Genomic DNA, 23416 nt, shown 5'->3' with positions numbered 1-23416 from the left:
TCTGTTTTATTAACAAAATATAAAAAATAAAAGTGAATAAATGATTTTGTTTGCATAAAACAATAACCGGAGAAGTTTTAATAGTGTTTTGCCATTACAAAACAACGAAATTTAACAAAAGGTTTTTGTTTATAACTTTAAAATTGTTAATAATATTAGCCCTCCCCCTCCAGATTGTTAATAGGGGGACCGAAACGCGTCGTTTGGTACCCCTCCCGACTTTCCCGGACGTTTTTTAGGGGTTGTTATCCTATACTAGAGAATTACCTTGAAAAGTACCCAACAAGCAAAATAAACTTAAAGAAAGTTTTTTTTAAGTTTTCAATTATAAACATTAAGCTTACAAAACGTTGATTTTTTGTTTATAAAACGCTTGAAAGTAAGCGTACTATAATCGAAAAGGAACATTGGTTATAAGCGTAGAAATATAAACTTGTAATAAATGTTCAAAAGAAAGCGTTTTATAAAGTGTAAACTTATAATAAAGGTTCAAAAAAAGTTGTTTATCTTCTTCTTCTTATTTGGCGCTGTAACCGCCTAAGCGATTTTGGCCGAGTCCAAAACAGCACGCCAGTCATTTCTCTTCTGTGCTAACTGACGCCAATTGAAAATGCCAAGTGAAGCCAAGTCCTTCTCCACCTGGTCTTTCCAACGCAGAGGAGGCCTTCCTCTTCCTCTGTTCCCAGCATCGCGGCCCGCGTTGAATATTTTCAGAGCAGGAGCGTTTCTGTCCATCCGAACGACATGGCCAAGCCAGCGGAGCCGCTGAATTTTAATTCGCTGCACTATGTCTATATCGTTGTAAAGCTCATACAGCTCATCGTTAAATCGTCTGCGATATTCGCCATCACCAACGCGTAAAGGTCCGTAAATCTTTCGCAGAATCTTTCTCTCGAAAACTCCAAGAGCCGCCTCATCAGATGGTTTCATTGTCCATGCTTCCGCGCCATACACCAGCACAGGCATGATGAGTGACTTATAGAGTGTGATCTTTGTACGACGAGAGAGGACTTTACTTCTCAATTGCCTACTCAGCCCAAAGTAGCACTTGTTGGCAAGAGTGATTCTCCGTTGGATTTCAAGGCTGACATTATTATTGGTGTTAATGCTGGTTCCCAAATAAACGAAGTCGTCCACTTTTTCAAACTTGTAACTGTCAACAGTGACGTGGGTGCCAAGACGCGTATGCTCTGACTGTTTGTGTGCTGACAGGAGATACTTCGTTTTGTCCTCGTTCACCACCAGACCCATTCGCTTTGCTTCTCTATCCAATCCCGAGAAGGCAGAACAGACGTAGCCCTTGTTTTTACCGATAATATCGATGTCGTCGGCATACGCCAGCAATTGTACGCTCTTATAAAGTATTGTGCCTGAGCGGTTCAGTTCTGCGGCTCTTATTATCTTCTCCAACATAAGATTAAAGAAATCACACGAAAGGGGGTCCCCTTGCCTGAAACCTCGTTTGGTATCAAACGGCTCGGAGAGGTCCTTCCCTATTCTGACGGAGCTGGTGGTATTGCTCAACGTCATTTTACACAGCCGTATTAGTTTCGCGGGGATACCAAATTCAGACATCGCGGCATAAAGGCAACTTCTCTTCGTGCTGTCGAAAGCGGCTTTGAAATCGACAAATAGATGGTGTGTGTCGATCCTATTCTCGCGGGTCTTTTCCAAGATTTGGCGTATTGTGAATACCTGATCTATGGTGGATTTTCCAGGCCTAAAGCCACACTGATAAGGTCCAATCAGCTCGTTGACGGTGGGCTTCAGTCTTTCGCACAATACGCTCGATAAGACCTTGTAACCTATGCTTAGAAGGCTAATTCCGCGGTAGTTGGCGCGTATGGCGGGGTCGCCTTTCTTGTGGATTGGGCAAAGCACACTTAAATTCCAGTCGTCGGGCATGCGTTCATCTGACCATATTCTGCATACGAGCTGATGCATGCACCTCATCAGCTCCTCGCCGCCGTACTTGAATAGCTCGGCTGGCAGGCCGTCAGCTCCAGCAGCTTTGTTGTTTTTCAGCCGCGTAATCGCTATTCGTACCTCGTCATAGTCAGGCGGTGGGACAGCTACTCCATCATCATCGACTGGGGACTCGGGTTCGTCTTCCTCACTACTTTCAGCGCTGCTCCCATTCAGTAGGTTATAAAAGTGTTCCCTCCACAATTTAAGTATATTCTGGACATCGGTCACTAGGTCGCCATTGTTGTTCTTACAGAATTTCGCCCCGGTCTTGAAACCTTCCGTAAGTCGCCTAACCCTCTGGTAGAATTTTCGGGCGTTCTTCCTGTCGGCCAGCATCTCAAGCTCTTCGCACTCACGTATTTCGGCCTCTCTCTTCTTATTGCGGCAAATACGTCTCGCTTCCTTCTTCAGTTCCCTATAACGGTCCCACATGGCTCGCGTTGCGCCCGATCGCAGCGTGGCCCTGTAGGCGGCATCTTTTTTCTCTGCGGCTTCTTGACATTCCTCATCGTACCAGTTGTTCTTTCGGGCTCGCTGAAATCCAACTACTTCTTCGGCGGCGGTACTTAATGATCGGGAAATGTGGTTCCACTGCTCGCGTACGTCGGATTGTTGAAGAGTGCTCTCAGAGAGCAGGTGTGTGAGTCGAGTGGCGAATAAATTGGCCGTCTGTTGTGATTGCAGCTTTTCGACGTTAAGCTTTCCTTGCATTGTTGGGCGCACATTTTTTGCTGCACAGAGGCGGGTGCGTATCTTGGCTACAACAAGATAGTGGTCCGAGTCGATGTTTGGCCCTCGGAGTGTACGTACGTCCAAAACGCTTGAAGCATGCCTTCCGTCTATCACAACATGATCGATTTGGTTTCTCGTTTTTCGATCTGGAGACAGCCATGTAGCTTGGTGGATGTTCTTATGCTGGAACCTAGTACTACATATTACCATATTTCGGGCCCCGGCGAAGTCGATCAGCCTCAGTCCGTTATCGGACGTTTCGTCGTGGAGGCTGAATTTTCCGACAGTGGCGCCAAAGATCCCTTCCTTGCCCATCTTGGCATTAAAATCGCCAAGCACGATTTTGACATCGTGTCGGGGGCAGCGCTCATATGTACGTTCCAAGCGCTCATAGAAGAGATCCTTGGACGCCTCATCCTTCTCTTCCGTCGGGGCATGGGCGCAGATGAGCGAGATGTTGAAGAATCTAGCTTTGATGCGGATTGTGGCTAGACGTTCGTCCACCGGGGTGAACGCCAGTACTCGGCGACGGAGTCTCTCTCCTACCACGAATTCAACACCGAATTTGCGCTCCTTTACGTGGCAACTGTAGTAGACGTCGCAAGGCTTCACGCTTACTTTACCTTGCCCCGTCCATCGCATTTCTTGGATGGCGGTGATGTCAGCCTTTGTCTTCCCGAGGACATCAACCAGCCGGGCAGAGGCACCTTCCCCATTAAGGGTCCGGATATTCCAGGTGCATACCCTTAAATCATAGTCCTTTATACGTTTGCCGTGGTCGTCATCAGAAAAAGGGGGTCTCATCCGAGGCTTGTTGGAATTTTTCATTGGGCGGGGTTTTAACGTGGCGGGACCCAAACCCAGCGCACGCGAAGTTTTACGCCTTCTCACTTTAGCTCGCTCCCAAACGGGTGTTTGGTTGCTACCCAGAGGATACGTGGATATAAATATCCGGACGTTGTGAGCTGCGATTTGAACCGTACGCACAAGAATCGCTTCTGGCCACTCCCAGGTGAATGGCAGTCAAAAGTTTTCCACTTCTGCGCACGGAACCATCCTCCTAATAAATATAAACTTACTAAAAATTTTCAAAAGAAAGCTTTTTATAAACATTTGTATAACCCTTTATTTAAAGATATTTCATAAAAAACTCATACATAGATTGCTTAACATCTAGAAACTAAACGAAATGCGAATTTTCGGCGGACTCATCTACAGTCGCGAAAATATAAATAGGGAATAGACATTTTAGCATACAAATTCACGATAACACACAAAAATTAAGCATAAAAAAGTTAATTATTACATCTTGTTGCGTGCTTTTAATTACATGAGGTTATTGGCAATTTGGAAAAACGACATCGATGCAGCTATATATTCCGCTTCATCGCCGCCATTCTCATTGATGAACTTTTCTGAAAAAAATTTAATACATTTTTAATTGAATGTTAAGCTAAGAAAGGATAAAGAGAACTCATCATTTGAAGACTCGAATGCTCCACCGATTGGCGCAGCGGGTCCTGGATTGGATTTTTTTTACCGCATCGGTTTTATTTAATTTTTTCTTTTAATAATATATTTTAAAAAACGTAAACACGTCACTTACGATTGGAAAAATGTTATATTTACTACTTCATGTCGTTGGCATTTGCATTTCATTTAAAAGTTTTAGTTATTTATAAACATTCGCTCTCAAAACTTATTAAAGGTTTATTTGAAAAAAACTTTTAATAAGCTTAATATTAAAAATGCTTATTAAACGCTTATTATAGCAAACTTACTTTAAGTTATTTTTAAAAACATTTACTGAAATGCTTGTTCAAGTGGATTCTAATGAATTTGAAAGTATTTTTGGTTATTTACATGTGTGTGCTGAGTGTGTTTACATACAAAATAAGCAAAACTTTACAACCAAAATTTGGAGGTTATGTTGAAGTTGACAGAAGTTACAATTTTTTACTAGAAAGCGATCCCGTACTTTTCAATGTTACCCTCTCTTTTTGACAGTTTTACTAGTCGAGTCCGAGGAATACGCGATTGCTCCTAGTACTTAATCGAAAAGACTCAACATTGCTTGGGATCGATCAAAAAGTATCGAGTATGAAATATCGGTTCTAAAGTATCGATACCTACTAATATCGATACTGATCTATTATTTTTTATTGCCCAAATAATAGACATAAGAACGATTATAAGAAAAGTAAACATAACAAAACTGTCAAAGCTAAACTTCAAAATGGGGGGGATTGCCAGATGAATGTACGTAACCAATAGTTATTCAAGACACGAACCATCATATCGGTATAGACACGGATTGACATGGCCACTATGAAGACGCCCACACTGACATGCGATAAAAGAATCGGTGGTCACATACCACGAGACTAGAAAAATATTTTTTCTCTTTGGAATTGGGCACGGAGCGAACCACACTCATCAACCCTCGCAAGAACGGAATTACAACCAAGTAATTAAAGTGGATTAAAAGCTGGCGACATTCGGGGAGTCGATACTCACCCCTCAGTGGAAATTAATAGAGACAAAAGGTGCCGTCACATTCCTTCCGGCAAATCCCCAGCCATGTTGTTGCGTATAATAAAGAAGTTGTGAGCATCAAATCCGGACTATTCATTTCACAGCAATTGAGTCACCATAAGCCGGTAATACAAAATCATTACACGTAAGTCAGCCACTTTTTTGCCACCATCCATTGGAAACGAGCTATCCATCAACCGTAAATAAAGATTCCTGTTTGGACCGACAAACCAAGGTCAAGCAAATCAATACTTTTGGCTATAAAGGTATTTCTTAGTCCCCTTTCAGACACGTCAAGTCTTGCTTTCAAGTGTGCTCGTTCGATGGCGAAGGAGGAGAGAAGAGAGGGGAAGAGTACAGATACCTCCGTACCGTCAATTCGTTTCAAGTTTTCTTGTCTCTTGTGATCTTTTCGTTGCTTCCCATTTGAAGAACCAAAGACTTGAATTCAATTGAAGTTGACGCGTGTGGAAGCAAATAGAAAACACAAAAGATAATGCGAAAAAAATTGCTTTCAAGACTGGACGTGTCTGAAAGGGGACTTATGAACCAAATAAATAATTTTTTCTTTATTTTATGTCAAGTTAACCATTATCTGGGAATCTTAAAAACCAAACTATATGTTTAATAATGAATGGTATTTGACACAGACAATGCATGGGGAAAAATTAAAAGAAAGTTAATCTCGTTTAAGAAAAAAATTTGCTCATAAAATATTTATTAAAAAAAGCCTTATTTTGTTATACTTCCCACGAATATAGGCTTTTAAAAATTATAAGCCAAAAATTTAAAAACGATAGTTGTAAAAATGTCTCCTTATTACTTCACTTGATAGAACTCCACATACAATTGGGAGTGTGAAGAATACAGAAAGAAAATGATACGGCTAAAATTTTACTAATTGAAATTCTTAAGCTTTTAAAAATTTAAGATTTTGTAGTATCTAGATAGCGGGAATTGGAGTAATTTTTCTATTTGACATCTACTTTTCTCCAGACTAAATGCAAAGATATAGTTTAAATTTTCTGGAATATTTTAATTTTTACCAAGAATTTTTTAATCAACTCTTTCTACCCTGCTCTTTGCCTTCTTTGATTATATTCTTAAATAGCAGACTCCCACTACTTTTGTATTTTCCGCTAGTCTTTTCTGCGTATGTATTTCTTGCATTTTGCTCAAGAGGTTCACATGCTAACGCGCTTCAAACCCGTAAAGTTGCCCAGTGAGCTTAATTTCGCGGTGGAACGTCTGTACTGAACATACTTCCACTCGAGCAGTTGGGCCGTGTAGACGTTGCATTACATCGACTTTGGTGAGTCAATTGTAAGTCCCCTTTCAGACACGTCAAGTCTTGAAAGCAATTTTTTTTCGCAATCTCTTTTGTGTTTCTATTTGCTTCCACACGCGTCAACTTTAATTGAATTCAAATCCTTGATTCTTTAAATGGGAAGCAACTAAAAGATCAAAAGAGACAAGAAAACTTGGAACGAATTGACGGTACGGAGGTGTCTGTACTCTTCCCCTCTCTTCCACCCTCCTTCTCCACCGAACGAGCAGACTTGAAAGCCAGACTTGACGTGTCTGAAAGGGGATCAACGTGTATTCTTGGCACTATATCGACTTTGTCGCATTTGTTGGTTTGGCAATTAAACAGCCATAAAGAACAATGCGCTTCATATTCGGAACAACAATGGACGAAAAATTGCCGAGGCAAAATTTGCTTTAAACTGGCTACACACGACAAACATATGCGCGCACATGTGCGCCAACATGCTCGCTGTCGTTTGCCACAGACGGCGAGCGGCTCATATGTACAATACAATTGCAATGCCTTTAAGTTAGCTTTTTTTGTGTATTTGTTACTTAAATTTATTTATATTTTACTTATATGTATGTACATACATATACTTATAGTAATTTAGCCTCATTTATCAAAAGTTCAATTGACGCACATGGCTTGGATGCATTTATCCGCCGATCAACACAAAATGAGGTTGTTGTTTTTGTTTCCAATGCGATGCTCGCAAACCGCCCTACAAACGACGAACATGACCCGCAAGCCGTGCATGTGCGCGGATATGTTCGTCGTGTGTAGCCACTGTTATGCAGCGTTTTTGCTGCATTTAAAATGCAACATTTAGCACTTTCGAACATATGTTTTCGAAGAGCGTTCATGCTATAGCATTTAGCAAATGTACATTTACGCGAGTTCGAAATCGTATCCTTTTGACAAACAGCCGTGTTCCAGTCTCTTATTTAGATGCGTATATAGTTATTACGATCAATTCTCACGCAGAAGATAATGTGCAAAAACCCTACTGAAAAGGAAAAAATAAATTTTAAACCAAAAATTCAATACAAAAACTTGAATTGTTTTAACCATAAACGAACATTTGTTTGTGTATATATTTATTTGTCGGTGCATTCAATTAAAATTTCCTCACTTAATTAGGAAACAAACCAAACAGAGTTGATCACAAATTGATCCAGATTTCTATCAGTATCAAATCGATGTTGAATTTGCTTAACTTTTCTTTATCCAAATATGTAATGCAAAATAAAAGAAATCTCGATCGGCGATCACTGAAACGCAGCTAGCAACTGTATACTCGAAAAAGCAATGTTGCCACTTTTTCTCTTTAAACCATGTTCGAATCGTGGAAATTTTGGAAGATCACAGGGTTGCTTTTAGCATTTAGATTCTTAATGCAAAAATGTAGTTGCATTTAGTTGCATTTAGGTGACGAATTTTGTATGGATAAATGTACATTTAGAGTAGCATTTAGAGCTAAATGCGCTAAATGTGCTTTTACGCGTAAGCAAAAACAGCCTATTAGTATAGAGTTTCGTTACGAGTTGTTTTTCGATACCTTGGCTCAGAAGTATTGATGCCAAAATTACTTGGTATCGATCGAAAAGTATCGATTTTTTACTTCTATTTACTCGTATCATTTCATTCCTAACTTTATACTGAACATAAAATTAGGGGAAAAAATTGGGATTTCTAAACTCCTTAATTCCGGCGGTGAATTTATTAATTTAAACCAATTTCATAAAATGGAGCCTTTGGTAGTCAATCAGCCGGTTGTCATTGACAATGTAAGTGTGGCGTTTATTTAACATATCGAGCTTGTTGAAAAATGGGGGCGTCCGGCATGCGGTGACATCACTCGCTTTTTGAACTAATGTATCTACATATGTACATACAATAATGAAGTTGCTCGCCTTCCACCCTTTCTTTCTCTTGAATTTCAACAATTGGAAAATAGGAGGAACCATGATTCAATTGAATAATGGAGCCGCGTACAAACAAAGCGGTGACTAACCTTTACATACTTTTCAGTATACCTTTGATAGAATTTAAGCCGTATTCAAAGTTGCAAACAAGTTTTAATCATTGGTTATATGCTTTTCTTAAGAAAAATGTACATACGAGCGGTTCGTATATAGGCATTCAAATATATTTTATTTGGCTACAGTGTCAACGTTTATATTTTATGCAAGATTTGGGGTCATATTGTCCACCCAACCGAATTTTTTCTTCTAAATGTAAGTCGCCTCCATATTTTATAGGATACACTACTGGCTGTTTCTCTTGAACCGATGTAACCGGCAAACTTAATAAAATAGAGTTTCTATCAATTTGCTTTCGTTCACATTTCCCATAGTGCTTCTTAAATACCTCAGGTTTTGAGAGTTTGTCGTATGGATCACGATTATAGTCTCGAAAATTTTGGCATTCTAGGTAAAAAAAATCGATGTTTTCCAACTTAGTATAGTTTACCATTGTCAAACCAATTCTGGGCGCAAAGTTCAAGATGAGTTTTCTCTGGTTTATAGAGCTTTTTGACACGGTCAACATATCTACTTCAGGCGTTAAAACCAATTTCATATTTGTAATTCCTATAAAAAAGTTAAAGAGAAATTTAATTTACATATCGCTCGTTTAATTATATAGAGATGTAACTAAAAATTTACGTTTTTGGAGATTTAATTGTACAATAACAGCCTTGATAAATGTTTTTATCCTGTATCAGTGAACATTTTTTGTTACAGTTTTGTTACGGAAAAATATATGAAAAATTTCCACTTTTAGTTACAAAAGTTTTGTCACCGATACAGATTTGGGCTGTTAATAAGCTTGATAGGTAGAATAAGTACACTTGTGATCAGCTAATTAAGCCAACAAAGTTTGAAATCTGGATTTATATGGTGTTTGTTATATAATGAGCTAGACTTTTATGGAAAAATAATAAACATTAAATAAACGAAAGCAAAATAGCCAAAATTTATCAAAATATTGCTGGCTTAATAAGCTGATCACAAGTGTATGTTCCACCTAACAGATGACTAACTTTCCCAAAAATGGCGATGATATGTGGATTTCTATCTGTATTTTGGCATACCAACTGTATGAATTGATCAAACTTTGATTGCGTTTTCCCACAAAATTGAAATTTTGATAATTTAATGGTATTATCTGTCGGCAAAGTTGTTGAAATTTTAAACTTATAATTGTAATTTTTTACTCAGGGTTCTGGTGTCATAAAAGCTGGTTTTGCAGGTGAGCACATTCCCAAGTGCCGATTTCCTAACTAGTAAGTAAAGTGGGAAATTTACGAAAATGTTTTATGGGTACAAATAATTTTTTTCAGCATCGGACGCCCTAAACACGTTCGGGTAATGGCTGGGGCACTCGAGGGTGACATTTTTGTCGGCCCCAAAGCAGAAGAGCATCGCGGTCTGCTGAGTATACGCTACCCCATGGAACATGGCATTGTTACTGACTGGAATGACATGGAACGGATTTGGAGCTATATATATAGTAAAGTATGTTATCTCAATGTCTAATTAAATATTCTTTTATTATTTGAGCGCTTTCAAACAGGAACAATTAGCAACATTTACAGAAGATCATCCAGTTTTATTAACAGAAGCCCCGCTGAATCCCAGAAAAAATCGAGAAAAGGCCGCTGAATTTTTCTTTGAAGGAATAAACGTACCCGCACTTTTTGTATCAATGCAAGCTGTCCTCAGTCTGTAAGTTATTTTTAGTATAAATTCCTTATCACACATTTTGAAATGTTTTGCTTGAAGTTATGCTACAGGTCGTGTCACAGGAGTAGTGCTCGATTCCGGTGATGGCGTTACTCACGCAGTGCCTATATATGAAGGATTCGCGATGCCACATAGTATTATGCGTGTTGATATCGCAGGCAGAGATGTAACTCGCTACCTTAAAACTCTTATACGAAAAGAAGGATTTAACTTCCGATCAACAGCGGAGTTCGAAATTGTACGTTCCATTAAAGAAATGCTGTGTTATTTGGCAACTAATCCCCAGAAAGAAGAAAGCGGGGAGACTGAAAAGGTCGCTTATATCTTACCGGATGGCAAAACTTTAGAGGTGGAGTATATTTTGTTATAATGGTGAATAAAACCTAAAACAAGAATTTTTCATCAGATTGGTCAGGCAAGATTTAGAGCACCTGAAGTGCTATTTCGACCAGATTTGCTGGGGGAAGAGTGTGAGGGCATACACAATGTGCTTATGTATGCAATCGAGAAGTCAGATATGGATCTCAGAAAAATGTTGTATCAAAATATCGTATTATCTGGTGGCTCTACATTATTTAAGGGTTTTGGCGACCGTCTGCTGTCGGAGTTAAGAAAACACTCGGCAAAGGATTTAAAAATTAGAGTAAGTTATGCAAAAATAATAGGTTCATTCCTGTACAATCTGAACCGGACATGTCCCAAAGTACGGAGACGCAAAAACCACATTTGGTGCCCAGAATTTGATAAACAGCTGATTCACCTGTTTTTTTGTTTTTTGTTTTTTTTTGCCACTTAAATGCAAACACCTGGAAACTGGATTTTGGTTTCACAAATTTGATTGTATTGATAAATTAGCTTCACTGCGTCTAAGCTTTCCTGCAAACCATTTTTTCAAAGTATTCTGAATTGTAGAGAAATTTTAAAGAATTCGTAAAGATCTCATCCGATTTTTTGCCTAATTTTCTAAAATAAAATAAACTGTGCAAACTTCGCTTTTCGAAATTTCAGAAGAAAAACGGTAAAGCAAAGATAATAATGCTGCTATGTGAAGAATTTCTTGCAATATTTTTTTCGGAATTTTCTTTATTTTTCGTAAAGAAATTTCTTTACGAGTTCGTGTCAACCACTTCATATAAGTTTCTTTGAAGATTCGTAAATCTTGTTGCAGAAATAAGATACTCCTTTGGGTTGCAGGGTTTTTATGTTGTTACGCCCTCTTAAAACTCTTAATGCCCATTCAGAAATAGATTTAAATAACATTATGAAGTGAGATTTTCTAATAATATAGTGAATATATATTTTTTAATACCATGTCCCCACCAAAAAGTTAACCATCTCAAATCGAACTTAACCACATCACCAACTATTGCTATCCACACTGTGGTTTGAGATTTATAAAACAATACAAATGTAAAGAACAGTGTCCAGACCTCCAAAACTCGATTCAGGACTAATTGCTGCAAAAATCGGAGCAAAAACGAATTTTCCGTACTAGATTGAATTTTTTATTTTTGTTTCTGACATTAATTGTTTGACTAAAATATTTTCTATTCATGCAAAATAAGGAAGCGAAGCAATGTAAGGATAATATGTTATATAGAACGTATCTAACACTTAATTTTTTAAAAAGCAAACCTACTTTATATAAATTTCATTCTTTTTAACAACTTAAGTAAAGTTCTGCATCCGCCAATTTGTACCGCCATACATCAAAAAATAACGAAGTTACTTTATTAACGCATTGCTATGAAAGAGTTACTTTTTAACAGTGAGATTTGGCTAACTTTCAATTTTTTTTTTTGCTGAAACCGGTGGTGTACACTCAACGCATTCCCACGACAGCCGGTTCTACGTATCGGAATGACTCGGGTTTTACCCGACCAAGGGCTGTTGTTTCGGCGATCTAACCCCGTTTAGGTCGGCGAAGTATCTCAGAAGTTGTTCGTCCATAGGGCTACATTCGCTACGTTTTCTCCTACTTAGGGCTGGCATCGAGTCAAACCCAGGGCCAGAAACCTACACCTGCTGTGTATGCCAGAGGCGACTACACCACAACTCCACCTCTGTTGTTGTTGTTGTTGTAGCGGCTACAACAACCCCGCCCAGGACGGTTGGTATCTCAGTCGTTGTCGTCAAGTTCCACTAACGGCAACCCTAGGAAGCGTGCAGCTTCTGTGGGGTTTGTCCACAGGGACCGGCCGGCCTATTGCCTTATATGTTGCCAGCAACGTTTCTTTGTCTTTGCCACAAGTACTGCCGGCTAGCGACTTGAGGACCTTGTTGCGGCTCTGTACTTTATTGACAATAGCGGTTGAGTGCGCAGAGAAGGAGAGCAGGCTGTCGAATGTTACTCCGAGTGGAGTCACCTCAGAGTCTGCTCAGGACTACGGACACATCGGCAGTTGACCACGTCTTTTGTGGCCCCCTGTTGCTATAACCGAGCAGCCTCCACGGCTAACCCCAGTCCACCTGAGCAGTCCCACACAAACACCGCAGCACAACAACATAACACAATAGACCACACCACAACGGCTACAGACCACAGAACACACAACCACACCACAACGGCTACAGACCACAGAACACACAACCACACCACCACCCACACGCCGCCGCCAACAACTTCTGGTTCCTCCTACAATCTGCACGGTATGTCAGACCAGGATATTCCGTATTTTGACATCAGTCAAATGCAACACCTGCCTTGGCTGGTGCCACTTTAGGGCATGCTCAGGTCTGCGCACCACGCGAGATTGGACGAGGAACTTCGAGGGCCCGTGCTGCGCTGCTCGATCGCAGACCTCAACTGCGACGCCTCCCGCCACCACCACAGGGCGGCAAACACCTCAGCAGCGCACACTGCCATTTGCGGCACGACCACACACATCCCTCACATCCCGCATCTACACGCGTCTCCCGAACCACATGAAGCTCCTTCAATTTAACTGTAACGGGCTACAGAGCAAGATCGAGGAGATAACCGTCTTCATGGGAAGGCATGGCATTTTGACAGCTGCGACGCAAGGGACGAAGTTGCACAGCAATTCAACACTGTTGAATTGTGCCGGGTACAACGTGCACCGTCGAGATCGCGAGCGGGATAATGGTGGAGGCTTAGCGTTCATTACGCACCACACCGTGCAGTATCGTCTCATCGAAGCAGTTATCGACCGCAGGGATACCACCCTAGAATGTCAGGGTATTGCTATCCGGTCAGGCGATGTTGACCTCGAAATATTTAACGCTTATATACCCCCTGTCACCTGCTGCCCGGTAGGATATCACCCTGACATAGGTGCGCTCCTCAGAGGTGAAAACCGTATGGTAGTAGGCGACTTTAATGCGCACCACGACCTTTGGCACTCAAGCCTATCAAACGATCGTAGGAGAACTGACTTGGCTGAGCAGATAGACGATTCGACATTCTGCACAATGAACGACGACGCACCCACCAGGATTATGGGCAGCTGCTGCAGCTCGCCAGACATAACAATAGTCAGCGCTGGTCTGATAAACAGCATATCATGGCGACCTATGCTGACTTTGGCATCAGACATCCTGCCCATAGTCATCTCGATCGATAAACCAACCGACTTTGTTTCCGCGGAGCACCGAACATATATCAACTTTTCAAAAGCAGATTGGAAAGGCTTCGCGGAATTTACTGAAAACACCTTCGCTGCCCTCCCCACACCAACCGACGTCCACCTTGGTGAACGTAAGTTCCGCAGGGCTGTCACCGCTGCTGCAGCACGCTTCGTACCGGCAGGATGCATCACCGACCCACGCCCAAATTTCCCTACTGAAGCGGCTGTTCTAGCCGATGAGCGTGACAGCCTTCGTCAGGCCGATCCCGGAGATCGCCGTATCAGGGATCTCAACGCGGAGATTCGGCAACTAGTAAGCTTTGGTCAACCGTGAGGTTACTGTCCAATCCGACGAAGCACGACGACAGAGTCGAAATTTCTTTCGGCGGCCATGCTTCGTTGGACCCGGAGCGATGCGCGAGCTATTTTAGCCGGCAGTTCATACTGCATCCTCCGGTGGACAAAGCCAAGCGTCGAGTGACCAGAAGGCTGCACAAACTGCCAACAACCTGTGCCCCCCCCCTTGCTTTCACTTGCGCTGAAGTTCAGGTGGCCATCGGGAAGGCGAAAGCCTCCAAATCCGTGGGTCCCAATGGAATATGTATGCTGATGCTGAAAAACTTGGGTCCTGCGGGGGTAGCGTACCTAACGGAGGTCCTCAATTTGTCCATGACCACTCTCATCATCCCAGACATCTGGAAGGTGGGGAGAGTGGTCCCACTTCTCAAACCGGGTAAACCCGCCAACATAGGAGATTCTTATCGTCCGATAACACTCCTTTCCCCGGTAGCGAAGACACTAGAGGCCTTGCTACTCCCGTATTTCACAAACCACTTGACCCAGCGAAGCATCAGCATGGTTTCCGTAAAGTGCACAGTACAACAACAGCACTTAACGTCATAAACACTCGGATAACTCGTGGTCTTAACCGTAAACGTCCCTGTGAGAGAACGATTCTAGTAGCGTTGGGCCTGTCAAAGGCTTTTGACACTCAGCCATTCCACGCTACTAGAAGATATAGAGGCTTCCTCTCTCCCACAGAGGCTCAAACGGTGGTCGGAAAATTATCTAAGTGGTCGACACTCGTCGGTAATGTTTAGAGACAAATCGAGCAAACTTAGGAAAATAAAACAGGAGTTCCACAGGGTGGTGTCCTTTCCCCACTACTGTTTAACTTCTACATTTCAAAGCTCCCTTAACCACCAGAGGGAGTCTCGATTGTCTCTTACTTACAGCACTTAGGACAGCGACTGGATGCCTCCTGAGCCACCAGAACACCACCTCCACGACGAGGCGAAAATGCTCCCAATTAGGGAGCACAACACGATGCTCTGCAAGCAGTTTCTTGTTGGGAGCCACATATGTGGCCACCCAAATAGACAGCTGCTTGCAGAGAAGCCCTCGCCGATGCACGTCAGGAGGCATCTATATGAACTGACGGACGAAGTCCAGAGGTTCATTAAGCAACCCGTTTTCCGGCTAAATTTAGCCGGTTGCGTTAGCAAACAGCCGAAGAAATTTCGATTTAGCCGGCAGCCGATTTGTTAACCGTTTTGCAGAAAAAAAATTAGCCGTTTTTAGCCGATTTTGCTATTTGCCTTGTTTTCTTAAATTTCAAATATGTATATACATATGTTTTCATTTTTGACTAAGCTACCCAAAATCTGTTAGAGATGGCCACTAGCCTTATCGTGGAGAAAATTTTCATGTCAGGCAGGGTTGTATGAAATTGGGCCGATTTCGCTTATTTTTATTTTAAACGAAGAAGGGATTTTCTTCATAAATTGTTTGTTATAAATGTCTTAATTTTAAGTGTGAAGTTTTATTCGCAAACTTAGAAAATAATAAATTGTTTCACTGTTAAGACACTTAAGATGCGTTTGTGTTTGGATATAGTGCCAACAAACAGAATAAATATTACATGTAGATATTGTGTTCCCAGATAGGCAATTCTGCCTAAATTACAAAACATCATTTTTGCCCACTCCCAAAGGTTTAAGGTAAGGGAAAAATTGATATTTTCAAGCATTATGTACACATACGTATTTTTTTAAACAAACTTTTTTGCTAAGAGTTTATTTAAATTCCAAAAACTGAATGCCAACTTGAATTAAAGGAACCAACACTGAAGTGAATCAAAATTAAAATAAAAGAGCACAAATTTATATGTAAAGCAAAACTCTCTGGGAATCCTACGAGACATCTGCCGGTCATATGACCGGTCATCTAAATGGGAGATCTGCAGTCTTGTGGCATCATATTTTACATCAGAATTGAAGGGATTTCTGAAAAATCTGACCAGTTCTTTTGTGTAACTGTGATTTTGCATCCTTTGTCAACATATGGCCTCGGTTGATGTTAACTTAAGGTCGTTGTTTTACTGCCTTAAAATTGAAGGGAAATTGTTACAGCGGTTTTTGTGTGTATTGGTTTCTATTTGAGTGTATTGAGAATCGGTCTGTCTGAAAAGGCCTTGTAGGGAAGACAATAGGTTTGTTCGTCGAAAATCCAGCGAGAATTATTACTCAAAATATCAGATAGAAAAAATGCTCCCAAATTCTCTCTCATGTAGAGAAACTTGCAATTTTCTGTACGAACGCAAATTTGCAAGTTTTTTTGCGAGCTAGTGTCCACGGTTGCATTTCAAACAAAAGAAATTTGCATAGAATTTTTAAAATTCTTTTAGAGGGGCAAAAAACAGGATCTACGTGTATATATCTTGTCAGTCCGACTTTTTTCAACATACGTTTCAATTTCTTTGACGGGTTACTATATCGACTCTGGTTGAGATTGCATTCCGATTAAGAATACAGTTTTTTTTTGCCGAATACCTTTCAAATTATTGAAATTAACTAAATTAAGTAAACAAGTATTAACTTACATTTTTCATTTTCAAATCGCTCCAGTATGTAAATTTTTAAATTTAACGAACTTGTTTATTCAAATTATCGTCGACAAAAAATTCAACCATGTGCCACAATCATATGTTTTTCCTAATTGCAAATTCTTGCTGGCAAAATTTTTTCCGGCTCGAATTTGTAACTTCTCTCCAAGAAAAGTCTTTTTACTCGTGATTTATGTAAATAAAACATGTGAAATTGTTTTTAGCCGGTTTTATTTGCCAATTTAGCCGGTTCGTCCAAAAAGTTCTGGCAACACTGCTCACAAATTGCAATAATAATAATATCCCAACGGTTTTTACCCTCCATTCCCGCCCATCCGCACGAGGGGCGCAGTCCGCATGACGTACGGAACCAATATTTTAAATTTTTTTTGTGTGCCGAGTCACGATAGGCAGGGGTTTGTTAAGTGTCGAGATCTAAAACTGTTCAGCTACAGAACTAAATTCATCAGCTGATTTTATGTATTTATGTCAATAATTCACTTATTGAGAGAGGAGAGTATCGCTTTCTTAATGCTGAAAAGCGGATCTGATATATCAAACGTGCTGGAATGAGAGTTAAAATCCTGGCATAAGCAACGGAGTGGGTCGTGCAATTCAAAATTGGTTTTACAAGCTTTCAGAAATATGGGACAAAAGTGTTTTGATACGCGTGAGGGAACATTAAAGCTTACATCAGCCAGAAGAGACGGACTTGAAATTGAGCCTGTCAGTAATTTAACCATAAAAATTATACCAAGCATTTCCCTGCGACTGGCAAGTGTAGGAAGGTTAATAAGTTTTAAGCGACTCGTATAAGGTGGAAGACTATATTGAGAATCCCATCGGAAATTTCTTAAAGCAAAAAGTAGGAATTGTTTTTGAATTGATTATATCTTGTCTGAGTAAATTTGATACCTTGGATTCCAAACCACCGAGCCGTATTCCAGAATCGGCCTAACTAATGTTGTAAACAGGGTTTTAGTGATATAAGGGTCACTAAATTCTTTTGACCATCGTTTCACAAATGCAAGTACACCTTTAGCCTTGTTGACTGTCACATTAATGTGAAGATTAAAATTAAGCTTAGGATCCATTGTGATACCAAGGTCCACAAAATTGTATACCTGTTCCAGGTTATGGTTACCTATTATATAAGAAACTGGCAGAACAGCTCTTCGCGAGAAGCACATTACTTTACATTTCTTAAGATTTAGAGGCATAAGATTTACTTTACACCAGTAAGCCATGCTGTTTAAGTCTGATTGTAGCAAAGACCTTTCTTCAATTGAAACGTACGATTTATAAAGTTTTACATCATCTGCATACATTAAAATTTTGGAGAATTTTATATCTGTAGAAATATCGTTTATAAAAAGCAAGAACAGAATCGGGCCTAGGTGGCTACCCTGAGGGACTCCTGAAGTAACATCAATGACGTCAGAGATAGTATTTTTAAACAATACCCTTTGCGATCTATCATAGAGGTATGAAGAGATCCAACGTAGAAAATTAGGTGGAAGACCAAGAAGATCAAGTTTATAGATGAGCAACGAGTGGCACACTTTGTCAAATGCTTTACTGAAATCAGTATATATAACATCAACAGTTTTGCTCTCACTAAATGCTTTTGAGATATAGGATGTTAATTCAAGTAAATTTGTAGAAGTTGATTTGCCCTTGCAAAATCCATGTTGACTGTATGAAATGCTTGAAGTGATAGAATGCGTCAACCGATTTGTTATAATTGCTTCAAATAATTTAGGAATTGCAGAAAGCTTAGCTATGCCCCGGTAGTTCTCCACTGAAGACCTGCTACCGCTTTTATGTAAGGGGTTATGAACGATTCCTTCCAAACAGTTGGAAAAACGCCCTCTTTAAGAGACAAATTAAATAAAGCTGTTAACGGCTCATAGAGATAATCAGCACAATTTCTAAGAAAACAAGTGGGGATCTGGTCAGGACCATAACTAAAAGACTGCTTTAAGGACTTCAGGTAAACTAAAACATCATCGGGAGATATTATAGGGTTATGTATTGAGTTAATTGGACTTAGTTTAAAAGGATAGTCAAAGTTTGCTTGGGAGTTAGTGGAATAATTGGATTTAAAAAACTGAGCGAACATGTTAGAAATTGTTTGATTATCACCAGAGACGGTATTTTGATACTTCATGGCGGAAGGAAACCCCCGTACATTTCGCTTGGAGTTTACGAAATCATAAAATGATTTGGGGTTATATATTATACGTCGTTTGATTTTACACAAGTAATCTTTATAACACTTTTTGTTTAATTCAAAGAACTTGTGACGCAAAAGTGAGTATTTTACATAGTATGAGTGTAAGCCGGTTTTTTTGTGTAATCTAAAATAACGTGACTTTCTGTTTTTCCAGTTTCTCAGTTCTTTAGTGAACCATAATTGCGTTTGTTCTTCGGGAACACACATGCGTTGAGGCACATACTTTTCAAATAATCTATGTACAGTACAATTAAAATGTGCAACGCTTTGCTCAACTTTTTCTTTGTATATAGGCCACGACAATTTAGACAATTCTTTATTCAGTTTTTTAAAATTGGCTTTCGAAAAATCAAAGCGAATATTTGGTTCGTATGTTTGGACATCGCAATTTCGACCATCGTTAATAATTTCGTAAGATATCTCAATAGCAGGGTGGTAGACATCTTCGGGCAAAACTAGTGGGTCACATTTATTTACAGCCGACTTAGATGCATCATCAACATAAACAAGATCTAATACTTTGCCAAACTTATTGCGAAGTACATTAACTTGATTCAGGCAGAGTTCTGCCATCTCCTCTAAAAATACGTTGTTGCACGCGCTAGACGAGAAAGGTACAATATCATTGTCAATGATGTTCCATGATACATTTGGTAAATTAAAGTCACCCAACACAATCAATGAATCAGAGGGTTTAATCATTGAATTAATTGATTTCAGTAAAGATACATGTTGTGAATACACTGATAAGTCAGATCGGGGAGGAATATAGCATAGAGCTAAGTAAGTAAACCCCCTTCCAACCTGAACACGAATGCATTTGAATTCTGCAGATTCAATGTGTGGAAGACTAACTTCTTCAGATGGTATTGAAGAGTCTACGGCAAAGAGTACGCCACCGCCGACTCTGTCCTCCCGATCTTTTCTGTAGATATGATAATTATTTGAAAGAATCTCTGAATTAAAAGTGTGAGGTTTGAGCCAAGTTTCAGTCAAAGAAATTATATTATAATTGCATTCAAGGCCATTAAGATATAAATTCGTTAATTTAGTATTTATGCCTCTTACGTTTTGATAATAAATACTTAAAGCAGATTTAGTAATCAGTTTTTTTTGGTTCTGTATTCTGACGGGGAATATTTGCTAAATTATTATTTTTGTTGGGCCTATACTCAAATTCACGAACGAAAGCTCCGGAGGGCCAAAAAGAACTACTAAGCAGCATGTCAAAATTTTCTAAATTTACGTCTATTTTAAATGAAGAAATATTTCTTTCATATTTAAAATAAAATTTTCTGATACTTAAGTTGACAGTTTTAACTTTGGACGAGATGTAAAACTTTATATCGTCCTCGGAAGTATCCCTCGAAAATCTAGATACAAATATAGACTTCTTTGGGGGAACCACAACCAGTCTCCTAGTATCAGACTCGATTACCGGCGGACGGGGTTGAGTAACTGAGTTACTAATTGAGGGTAGAGTAAGCGTTGGAAGATTAGATGGCGGTGCCACAACTTCAACGAGGGACGGGGAAGATACTGCAGGGTCATTATTATTAGAAGCAGACTTTGATATATGTTCTTTTGAGGAAGATAACTCCGTTGTCTGTGGACATGGAGAAGAAAGATTAATTAAGTCATTCGGAAGATTGTTCTGACGTGAAACGGTTCTTTCATTAGGCGGACTATGAAGACCCTTACGTTTTGACACATGAATGTCCTTCATAGATTGTACGGTATCTAAGCATTTAAAAGATTTAAATACATTTTCATAATGTTTAAATTTTTCGGTCAGTACCGACAACTCTCTCCCTACCTCAGAAAACCCATTTCTGGTTTGCCTAAACAACTTCGGTTGACCTGCACTTTAAGCAAGACCAGCGAAGACCTTTGCCATCATTAATAGCGTCCAGAATTCTTCCTGTCAAACCAGCACATTTTAGATGGCAAATACCATCACAGAGCCAGCACGATAAGTAGCGTTCAGATTCGCTTTTGATTTGGCAGTTATCAAGATCACACTTCATATTGAAAGATTTAATAACACTTATGTTAATAAAAAGACAAGCAAAATAAGTTTAACACAACACACACAACAATTTAATAGCTGATGTATTTAGCTTAAAAATATATGTAGCGAACAGTTTGAGTATCACTGTATTGTGACACTTAATAAACGCAGCGCAAACAGCTGTGACAAGAAATACTAAACGAAGTAAACACAAAGAGCAAAAAGAAATGTGCTAAAATAGAAACGATCTCAGTTAACTACAAAGGAATAACAACAACAATGATAACAACAAATGACTCGGCAAGATTAGATGTAAGCTAGTGAAATTTAATTAAATTTAATAAAAACCACAAAAATCACAAAACTTTCACTTAGCTTCGGTTATTATCACACTAAGATGCTCGTAGGCACTTTTTATAGCAACTTTTACTCAAAATTAGCACAATAAACTTTGCAAAATATAAAGACCAATCAAGGCACAATATAAGTAGAACTTCACAGCTTGACGTTTGCAATGTAACACAATTTAAACTGGTTTTTCACTTATAATTCAACTTTCCCTTGCCGCTGATTTGTAAACAAAGGTTTATTTACAAGTTACCGCAACTGTCAAAATCGACAAAACCAAGGTAGCGGTACCACTGACCTTTGTTCGCTGCACCGTGCTAAAGACCCACAGATGGCGGGAAAACACAGGGTTGTATCAGACTTTCGATGAGGTTTCAAGTTGGTTAGCTTTTAACCATCTCAGTGAAATGGTTAAGTGCTGTCATTTTTATATGGCGAAACTACGCTAAATCAAGTGGGTTATCGGGATAACCAACTCAATAGCCATAACTAAGTGGTTAGCTCCGGTGGGGACATGGTATAAGGTAGTTAGACAGTAGGAAAGTATCGGCTTTTCCGGAAATGTCGTGAGTTTCGCCCGAAAATAAATTCGCCCGATATTTTTTCCATCCGCCCGTATTGAATACACAAACGAAAAGTGAAAAGTGAACCGGTTCGGCGAAAATAAAACTCATGATAGGGCTGATAATCTTACATTTCTGCATTAAGTATCTAAATGCTAAAAGTAATCCTGTGATCTGCAAAAAATACCACGATTCGAACATGGTTTAATGAGAAAAGGTGGCCGCATTGCTTTTTCCAGTACACAGTTGCTACCTGCGTTTCAGTAATCGCCGATCGAGATTTCATTTATTATTTTACACTATTTGAATAAAAAAAGTCACGCAAATTCAACATCGAAGTGATGCTGATAGAAATCTGGATTAATTAGTGATCAACTCTGTTTTGTTTCATAATTAATTAAGACAATTTTAATTGACATCACCGACAAACGAATATATAACCAAAAAATTTTTGGTTATGGTTAAAACAATTAAAGTTTTTGTATTAGATGTTTTGTTTAAATTTTTTTTTTTTCATTTTCAGTAGGGTTTTTAGCATATTATATTCTCTGTGCGAATTGGTCGTGATAGATACGGATCTGAGTAAGCGACTGGAACACGACTGTTTGTCAAAAGCATACGATTTCGAACTCGCGTAAATGTACATTTGCTAAATGCGATACCATGAATGCTCTTCGAAAACGTTAGTTCGAAAGTGCTAAATGATGCATTTTAAATGCAGCAAAAATGCTGCATTACTGCAAATATTTTCGATAGTAAACTTTCTTATCAATTAAATTGAATTAAAATTTTAAAGCAGGTGGCAAACTTCCACAAAAATATTCTCGGATGTAAGCCTCCGTAAACCTGTTTCTTTTGACAGCCTTATATATTTACTTTATCTTATCAATTTACCTTGCTGTTGTTGTTGTAGCGGCTACTAAACACCGCTCGGGTCGGTCATCCATCAACGTTGTCGTCTGTTTTAGCTAAGGGGAGGTCCAGGAAGTGCGCAACTTCATCAGAATCTGTCCATAGAGACAGGCGCGTTAGCTGGGTGGGGTTCTGGGGCATGCGAAGAGGTGCCGATAATATTTTTCTTTAATATCTATAATATGCAGGCATCGGCCTTTTACAATTTTATTATACATATCGTCGTTTAAAGTACAAAACCGCGTATCGGCATTCTGCAAAACCGCGTAACTGGCATTAGCTGCCAAAAATTGGATTTGCTCACACAAGCTCTTGGCTCAATCCTTATACCATGTTCGAACCGACAACGAAAACACTTTCAAAACGAGTTTTGGCTGTTAGTGTTTTCGTTTGCATTTCTTACATCCTCTGATTACAGTTTCGCTACGCAAAAACGAAACCAAAATGCTTTTCCCTCATTTTCTTTTCATTAGCAACCTCTTACTTTCATTCTTATTATACTTTGGCCAGCTAATTAACAATAAATCCGAAATGGCGTATTAAACATGATAAAATATGACTTCCACTTCGATAAATAATCGA

General features: G+C 39.5%; 2 protein-coding genes across 3 annotated transcripts; one reads left to right on the top strand and one right to left on the bottom strand.

The window, feature by feature from the left end:
- The first annotated feature begins 8178 nt into the window (after nucleotides 1–8178).
- LOC118752347 (actin-related protein 1-like) lies at nucleotides 8179–11174 on the top strand. 2 transcript variants are annotated; one of them, XM_036487222.1, is made up of 6 exons: nucleotides 8179–8334; nucleotides 9769–9833; nucleotides 9891–10065; nucleotides 10124–10275; nucleotides 10333–10642; nucleotides 10700–11171. In XM_036487222.1, exons 1-6 carry the CDS (start codon nucleotides 8293–8295, stop codon nucleotides 11087–11089), a joined length of 1134 nt encoding a protein of 377 aa, XP_036343115.1. In that variant the 5' UTR covers nucleotides 8179–8292; the 3' UTR covers nucleotides 11090–11171. The 2 variants fall into 2 exon arrangements, with proteins under 2 accessions (XP_036343115.1, XP_036343116.1); XM_036487223.1 differs by lacking the exon at nucleotides 8179–8334 and adding an exon at nucleotides 8380–8552 and having other exon boundaries at nucleotides 10700–11174.
- Nucleotides 8680–9210, bottom strand: LOC118752348. The gene has a single exon (XM_036487224.1). It carries the CDS (start codon nucleotides 9125–9127, stop codon nucleotides 8717–8719), a length of 411 nt encoding a protein of 136 aa, XP_036343117.1. The 5' UTR covers nucleotides 9128–9210; the 3' UTR covers nucleotides 8680–8716.
- Nucleotides 11175–23416: the final 12242 nt, after the last annotated feature.

Source organism: Rhagoletis pomonella, unplaced genomic scaffold (genome assembly GCF_013731165.1).
Source record: "Rhagoletis pomonella isolate Grant_MI unplaced genomic scaffold, Rhpom_1.0 Rhpom_scaffold_01412, whole genome shotgun sequence".
Lineage (NCBI taxonomy): Eukaryota > Metazoa > Arthropoda > Insecta > Diptera > Tephritidae > Rhagoletis > Rhagoletis pomonella.
This window is presented reverse-complemented; position numbering and strand designations above follow the sequence as displayed.